At 43.7% G+C, this 7,676-nt stretch overlaps 1 protein-coding gene across 1 annotated transcript; it reads left to right on the forward strand.

Annotated features, from left to right (window-relative positions):
- Positions 1–2,549: 2,549 nt before the first annotated feature.
- On the forward strand, positions 2,550–6,240 carry zic2a (zic family member 2 (odd-paired homolog, Drosophila), a). The gene is made up of 3 exons (XM_070891405.1): positions 2,550–3,552; positions 5,763–5,926; positions 6,055–6,240. Exons 1-3 carry the CDS (start codon positions 2,550–2,552, stop codon positions 6,238–6,240), a joined length of 1,353 nt encoding a protein of 450 aa, XP_070747506.1.
- Positions 6,241–7,676: the final 1,436 nt, after the last annotated feature.

The following is a 7,676-nucleotide window of genomic DNA, read 5'->3' on the forward strand; positions in this document are numbered from 1 at the left end:
ACGTGGATAAAGATATTCTTCTCAGCCTTAGAGCACCATCCCTCATATAGTAAGTTCATTGCTTACCTCCTCAAACCTGTTGAAGTAACATTACATGAATAGATTAGCAGCCGCTGCCCTTTCTCACTGTCCAGCTTCATCTCCTGTCTGCATTTCTGCTACAATGATACTGAAATGCAATTGAATTTTTGCATTTCTCTCTCTCTCTCGCACAACCCCGGTGACCAAGGACAGAGTTTTTTTTGGGGGGTGGCGGGGGGTGCGGTTTGCAGAGAAATAATACCGCTCTATAGAGAAGTCGGCAAACGTGACTTTGAACTTGGATCAGCTCCTGTATTTCCTGCAGTGTAGCCCTGAAGAAGTGAAAGAATAGCAGGGAGCACAGTGCTGTGCTGTCTTAGACAGGAATGAGAGAATTAAAACAACACCGTAACTTTTCTTGTGTGAAAAAAAACAGATGATCAGTGAAAAAGAAGCAAGAATAATATTACATGAATATATGATAGGAACAACACAGGCTTCTAAACAAATACCAAACTTCATACCTTGTTTGTACATAAATTAAAATGATTACTTTGTTTATTTTTTTCCCCCAAAACCCCATTCGGTGTGATTTAAATTCTATACGTTTTGTTCGTCACAGACTAGGTGATGACATTTCTGAAAAATGCGGGGTCAGTACACAGTAGCCGAAGAACAGATTTTGCAATTAACTATGGGTGATTTAGTAGAACGAGATTGTTTCCGTTCGGTTGGGCTGGGTTTCTGTTTCCAGACCTGCCCTTCAGTACAAGCTCTGCCCTGAGCAGAACAGATCCGGCACCACTTGGCCCCTTTTGCAAAAAAAAAAGCAATTGGTAACAACAAGTGAAATCATCGGGCTTTTTAGTTCATGACAATAAAAAAAATAAAGGGATCCGTTTTGTAAAGAAAAAACAAGTACCTTAAGATTAATAAACAGTTGTATTTCGAACCCCTCCTTATTTAAACGTACCTTTCAAAATCGTTTGCCCGAAAAAAATCGATTTTAAGCAAAAAAAATAGACAGTTTTTATTGCCAAAAATATGGTGTGTAATTTAGTAGGTGGCAAATCGGATTAAAGCCTCCTTTATTTCTGACATAAACCCTTCTAGGCAAACGTCTGTGTGTAAGAAGGGAGGGATGATCGTGCCTTTTCTTTTCACACATGTGTAATCAGAAGCTGGCTTGTCTGGTTCGCTGATGCAATATCTCAAAGCTTTAGATGGAATTCATTTGACAAGTTGCTTGGAAAAAAAAGTTACCTGATTTACATCATGTTACATACTTGCATGTAAAAGGCACCAATTAAACAGAGGGGGGAGGAAAGGCGTGTTGTATTGTGGACATTGGATTCCAACCCCCCCCCCCCCCCCCACACACACACACACACACAGACACACCGCCTTCCACAATTTGATCGCAAGTCATTATAACGGATTTCGATTAACTTTTATTGGTTGACAGTGAAAGCACGATGCTACTACCTACATGGATATATTGGCGAGGAGAGGAGTGGCGCAGCAGTGGCCGAGCTGGGGGGGGGGGGGGGGGAACAAATCAAAAAGTAGGCGTAATTAATGAAAAATGGCGACCCGTTCGGAGCAGGCTACCTGGGATGGATGAGGAGGAGTTGTCCAATGAAAAGCCATTAGAAAGTGGCCGCTGTCCTGTTTAAAAGGGGTGTTGGGAGAGGCGCCGCCACTCCAGTCAGCCGTCGCACTCTGCATCATATGACAGGAGCGGGACCAGCTTAAGATCCCCCCTCCCTCTCCCTCTCTCTCTCCACCCCCTCCTCCCCACACATTCATCCCGAGGATGTTCTTATCTCGACTCCTCATTTATCTGCCTTTCTGATTGCCGCTATCACCAGCAACACTGCATCTACTGAGAGAGAAACAGAGAGCGGGGAGAGAGAGAGAGAGAGAGAGGCTTCAAAGAAGACGGTTTCACGGTGGGAATTCGTGCTGCCAAGAAAAAAAAACAACTTCTACGTGATCGCCATAAAAACTGTTTCCGAGGACACAAAAAAAACAAAAGTTGTACGCGATCATTTGGCTCGATCTATTTGTCGTCGCTTTCATTGTTGTTTTCAAAGAAGGAAGCTGTTTAAACGGAAAGGTGAATCGTTTGGTGTAGATTTGTTGAATTTCTGGACTATTTGGTTCTTTAGAGATCGACCATCACCCACAACAACAACAACATCTCTGAAGTTGCTGCTTGATCCGTCTGTGTGTGTGTGTGTTTTGGGTTGTGTGTGTTTGAGGGTTTGTGTGTGTGTGTGTGTGTTTGAGGGTGTCTGTGCTTGAGTGTGTGTGTGTGTTTTGGGGTGTGTGTGTTTGAGGGTTTGTGTGTGTGTGTTTGAGGGTGTCTGTGCTTGAGTGTGTGTGTGTGTTTTGGGGTGTGTGTGTTTGAGGGTTTGTGTGTGTGTGTGTGTTTGAGTGTGAGTGCGTGAGGGTTTGTGTGTTTTGGGGGGTGGGTGGGAGAGGGGGGAAAGAGATCTGTTTGTTTTCCCCCTGGTTTTAGGAGCATGTTGCTGGATGCGGGACCCCAGTTCCCCACCCTGGGGGTGGGATCTTTCGCCAGGCACCACCACCATCACCACTCCAGCGCCGAGATGTCGGAGCGGGACCTGGGCTTGTCTCAAAACACCTTCGTGGACTCGGCGCACATGGGGGCTTTCAAGCTGAACGGCGGAGTCCACCACGACCTGTCCTCTCCCGGCCAGAGCTCGGCTTTCAGCTCGCAGGCGGCGGCCGGCCCGGGCTACCCGTCCGCCTTGGCTCCCCACGCCGCCCATGTCGGCTCTTACTCGGGCGCCACTTTCAACTCCACCCGGGACTTCATCTTCCGCAGCCGGGGCTTCAGCGACTCGAGCCCGGGCTCCAGCCAGCATGGCATCTTCGGACCGAGCCCGGCCGCTCTACACCACCCTCACTCAGACACATCGGGTCATATCTTGTTCCCCGGCATCCACGAACAAGCAGGATCACACCCGTCTCCAAACGCGCACGTCCTCAACGGCCAAATGCGCCTGGGGCTCCCGGGCGAAGTGTTTGGCCGCTCGGACCAGTGTCCCAGGACTGACCCTTATTCGGCTGCACAGCTCCACCACCACCACAACTATGGCCACATGAATATGAACATGAGCATGAACATGGCAGCGGCTCACCACGGTGCCGGAGCCTTCTTCAGGTACATGAGGCAGCCCATCAAACAGGAACTGATCTGCAAGTGGGTCGACCCCGATCAGTTGTCCAGCCCCAAAAAGTCCTGCAACAAAACCTTCAGCACCATGCACGAACTGGTGACCCACGTCTCGGTGGAACATGTCGGTGGACCCGAGCAGACCAACCACATCTGCTTCTGGGAGGAGTGCGCCCGCGAGGGGAAGCCTTTCAAAGCCAAGTACAAACTGGTGAATCACATCAGAGTCCACACGGGAGAGAAGCCCTTCCCTTGCCCGTTTCCGGGCTGCGGGAAAGTTTTCGCCAGGTCGGAGAACTTAAAGATTCACAAACGCACTCATACAGGTAAAACCCCTAGATTTCCCGCACCCTCGCCTCCCCAACAACCCTCCCCAACAAATCTCTCCAACAAACCTCCCCAACATCTGCCCAATAAACCTCCCCAACAACCCTCCCCAACAAATTTCCCCAATAAACCTCCCCAACAAATCTCCCCAACAACCCTCCCCAACAAATTTCCCCAATAAACCTCCCCAACAACCCTCCCCAACAAATTTCACCAATAAACCTCCCCAACATCTCCCCAATAAACCTCCCCAACAACCCTCCACTGGACCCTTCCGACCGCCGAGTTTTGTCTTCCCAGTAACACGGGAGAGCGGATCCCGCGGTCGGCACATAGAACCAGGCAGTTCGCAATTCGTCCGATGCTTCATTCCTTGCTTGTATTCACCGCAATAATATGTTTTAAAAATAATATAAAATGGCAAAATAAGATTGTCGTGTTTGCATTCAACAATGAAAATTAACTTTTCAAAACACTTTCTACACCTCTTGAGAAATCTCTTGTCGATGTTTCAAATGTTAGCAATAGGAGTGATAATTTAATAGTAGAGATTAAACAGTGAGAGGTGCAGCAATTGAACAGTCTATAAATTATTTGACACATTTTAAAAGTATATCTCTTCAGATTGCTGTTCGATCCTATGGAGTCACGCTAAATGCCCAAAATTAATCAAATGCTTTAAGAAACAATGATTTTTCACAAATTCTGCTCATGTATGGTCATGCGATAGATAGGCCATTGAACAGTGAGTCTCTGGCATGTAAAAGCAATACGTGAAAATATTTTGAAATTGCCTTGTGATTTTATGGAATATTGCCTTGGACTACAAGTTTAAAATGTATAAACATACATAGGCTATTGGAATCAGCAAAGCTGTTCCGTGGGGTAACTGCTGTGACTTACAATTTATGTCGTATTGCATAATATTTCTCAAGTGTGTAGAATTATGTCATCAGCAGTGGCTTGTATTTGGACCATAAACTTTGAATATGGGTCAAGATGTAATGTAAGGATAGAAGATCCTGTGTGTAAAACGTGGCAGCTGAGAAATGAAGCCAAGCTTCACCCGTGCGCCATCATTGTTTACAACCATGATTATATTTCCTAAATCACTGCTTCAAAAGGAGCAAGAGAAACAAAAGCGGTAATTAATTAATAAGTTTTTAAAAACACACACACACACACACACACAATAACTATTTGCTTCCTCAGAGAGTGGTAACAGGATGAAGGCCTATTGTCTGCTCAAGTGTAGGATTAATCATAGGTGCCAGACGAGTCTTTAGCAAGGTTTTCAGCTGCGAAATTTATTTGCTCGGACTAGCTATCCTTCAGATTTCCAGGCGGTTTACATATCTTTTTTCTTCGGAAACAATTTAAATGCTAATAGCATGTAATGTTACATTGTTCGCCTGTACTTAGCAAGATTCCTATGTGATTCACACCTCCTTGTTCCGCCGATCAAGAATTGTCGATAAGTACAAAGTTTAGATGGATCTTTCCAACATTCCAGACACAATGAGCAATTTTAACAAATGTATGCCCATAAACAAGTGTAGGTAAACATATATAATTATCCAGTTATATATAATCTACCTATCGATATCCAAGCGGTGGCACTACATTGGGTTTTGTGTCGCTTAATACCTCGACGTGTCTTTTGTTGGGATATTTTATTTCTGAAATTCGTTTGGAACAATTAATATAATACACATGTTAATTCCTGAAAGTCTAAGAGGACTGCTTAATTACATTCTGCCACTGTGTTAAGGCGATCAACTATTTCCTTTCGGCTTGTTGTTTATCAGCTGGGGAAAGGCAGCTGTGAATCTTTTAATTGCGACTATTTGCATTTTGGAGAACGCAATGCAAGGACTTGTAAACCAAGTACTTTCGCACACACACATTAATCCCTCCAGATCGAAAACGCGAATCAATTTTGTCCGGCGCATTTCCGTCCGCAGCCTAAGACTTTATAATTGGGGATGTTTTATTTGAAATATTTTGTGTTTTTTTTAATGGGTCGCGATTAAAAATTGCCAGTTCGCGTTATAAACGCCGATGGTTCAATATTCAGTATTCTGTTTTAAAAAGTATTTAAATCCAGGTGCTTTGGTGATCACAGAGCGAATTGCAAACTGTGGAAGGTTGGCCTATTGGCGGTGTTGCTTGACTGATCCTTTTCTCCGTGTTGTTTTTTCTGTTGTAGGTGAAAAGCCATTTAAGTGTGAGTTTGAGGGCTGCGATAGGCGCTTTGCCAACAGCAGTGACCGGAAGAAGCACATGCATGTGCACACTTCAGACAAGCCCTATCTGTGTAAAATGTGTGACAAATCCTACACACACCCCAGCTCTCTAAGGAAACACATGAAGGTCATTACTTTTCCAATATTTATAGAATGAGCGATCACTTGTATTAATATCATCGGGGGGTGACGGTGCCGCCAGCTACCATTGCTGTTTAGAAAGGACTGATTGGGGTTTTTTCTTTTGTTTTGCAGGTTCATGAATCATCACAAGGTTCCGAGTCCTCACCGGCAGCCAGCTCTGGTTATGAATCGTCCACGCCCCCAGTCCTGGTTTCCCCGTCTACCGACCCGCCGAACAGCAATAATTTATCTCCCGCCTCCTCTGTCGTGCACGGTAACGCCGGCATTTCCTCCAACTTCAATGAATGGTACGTTTAACAACAACAAAAAACTCCACCAGCAAGCAAGACTGCAGGCCCCAAACGTGCGGGAACGGCGCCTCTGCTAACTTAAAATGAAAGAAAATATTTTAAAAAAAACTTCCCCCTAAAATCTGTCAAAGGAAAACGAAGAAAGATATAATCCCCAGACAAGCAATACCGAGTTCCAGAGATTTTGCAGAAATGAAGATTCCAGCGTTATTTATGTCTTACTGAACAAACTTTTTGGCTACTTTTACAACTTTGGACATAGAGAATTGCCGCCTGTCAGCTGAACTGTACCTGGGATTCTTCAGATTTAGCCTCATTCTGCGCTAGCTGTGGATTTCTTTCTTGAGGTGCCAAGACATTTCCCGATTGCGCACAAAATGGAAGCATCGGAAAGGACAGAAAGAATGATTTCCTTGTGGTTGTATTTTAATGCTGAAATTTATGTCACCTTTTCAGGGCGACGGATTGTAAAAAAAACCTCCATGCAAACATATAGAATGGAAACTGTGCCAAAGTCGCGTTACAGTTCACAAACACACACAGAATACACAAATAATTGCTTGTGAATGTATTTTTTCTGTTAGCTGGGTTTTTGTGATGTTGTGTGCTTTGCCAGTCTGAATTGTGAAATACTATTGGAAGATTGTGAAAAAAGGTTGTGCCGTTAATTTTTGTAACAACAGTTATTCATTCTGTAAATACCCGCCTTACCATATTTATCCCACTTGTAATTAAATTATGGTATTAACTTGCTGCAGATGAAACAGTATTTATAAAGAATGTTTCTTAACTATAAATATGTACAATTGTGAGTTAAACATGAGATGGTTCAGAATGTTTTGTTTCAATTTCTAGATAAAACATCCTTTTTCTCTTTCCTTGTGCGATGTCCTGAGATCATTAACAACATACAAAGATATAATAAAACGTGTTGCAAGTGTACATGCTGATATCGTTATTATTTCAGGACCTAATAATTCATCATTGCTTCTGACCTGTGTCATATTTGTTGAAGTTCATCTCAGCCCATCTGTTTAAGGTTGTTCGATAACATTTAGGTGTTTTTCGGTGAAGGCAACAGCACGAAATGGTCTGCTAATTTTCTAAAAATGTCTAAACACACTGGGAGGAAAGAGTGAAGAAGATTAGTTTAGTTAGAACGCGCGCTATATTTGAGACTAACTTTACTTTCATCCTCAGTCTAATTGTTTATTTGTCAAACAGCTTGTAGAATAAGTAGTATTCAGGGAAATTTTTCAGACAGTGATCATTCGCAGTATCAGATGTTTTATTTCCACTGTCTTGTGGGCGCAGAGACAGCAAAGTTAAGAGAGCAAGTTAGGTAGTAATGTAAAGCCGTCCATGGTGGGATTCATTTCTAATCATATGGGAGGGAAAGAAGGGAATAGTCGATGGTAATTAGTTCCTGCATGTGGGATTGGT

Source organism: Pristiophorus japonicus, chromosome 10, assembly GCF_044704955.1.
Source record: "Pristiophorus japonicus isolate sPriJap1 chromosome 10, sPriJap1.hap1, whole genome shotgun sequence".
NCBI lineage: Eukaryota > Metazoa > Chordata > Chondrichthyes > Pristiophoridae > Pristiophorus > Pristiophorus japonicus.

Excerpts from the sequence above, each read along its gene's own strand:
- zic2a (XM_070891405.1), top strand. The coding sequence starts at position 2,550 with ATGTTGCTGGATGCGGGACCCCAGTTCCCCACCCTGGGGGTGGGATCT. Across the intron at positions 3,553-5,762 it reads TCACAAACGCACTCATACAG|GTGAAAAGCCATTTAAGTGT; the intron begins GTAAAACCCCTA and ends TTTCTGTTGTAG. Across the intron at positions 5,927-6,054 it reads CTCTAAGGAAACACATGAAG|GTTCATGAATCATCACAAGG; the intron begins GTCATTACTTTT and ends TTTGTTTTGCAG.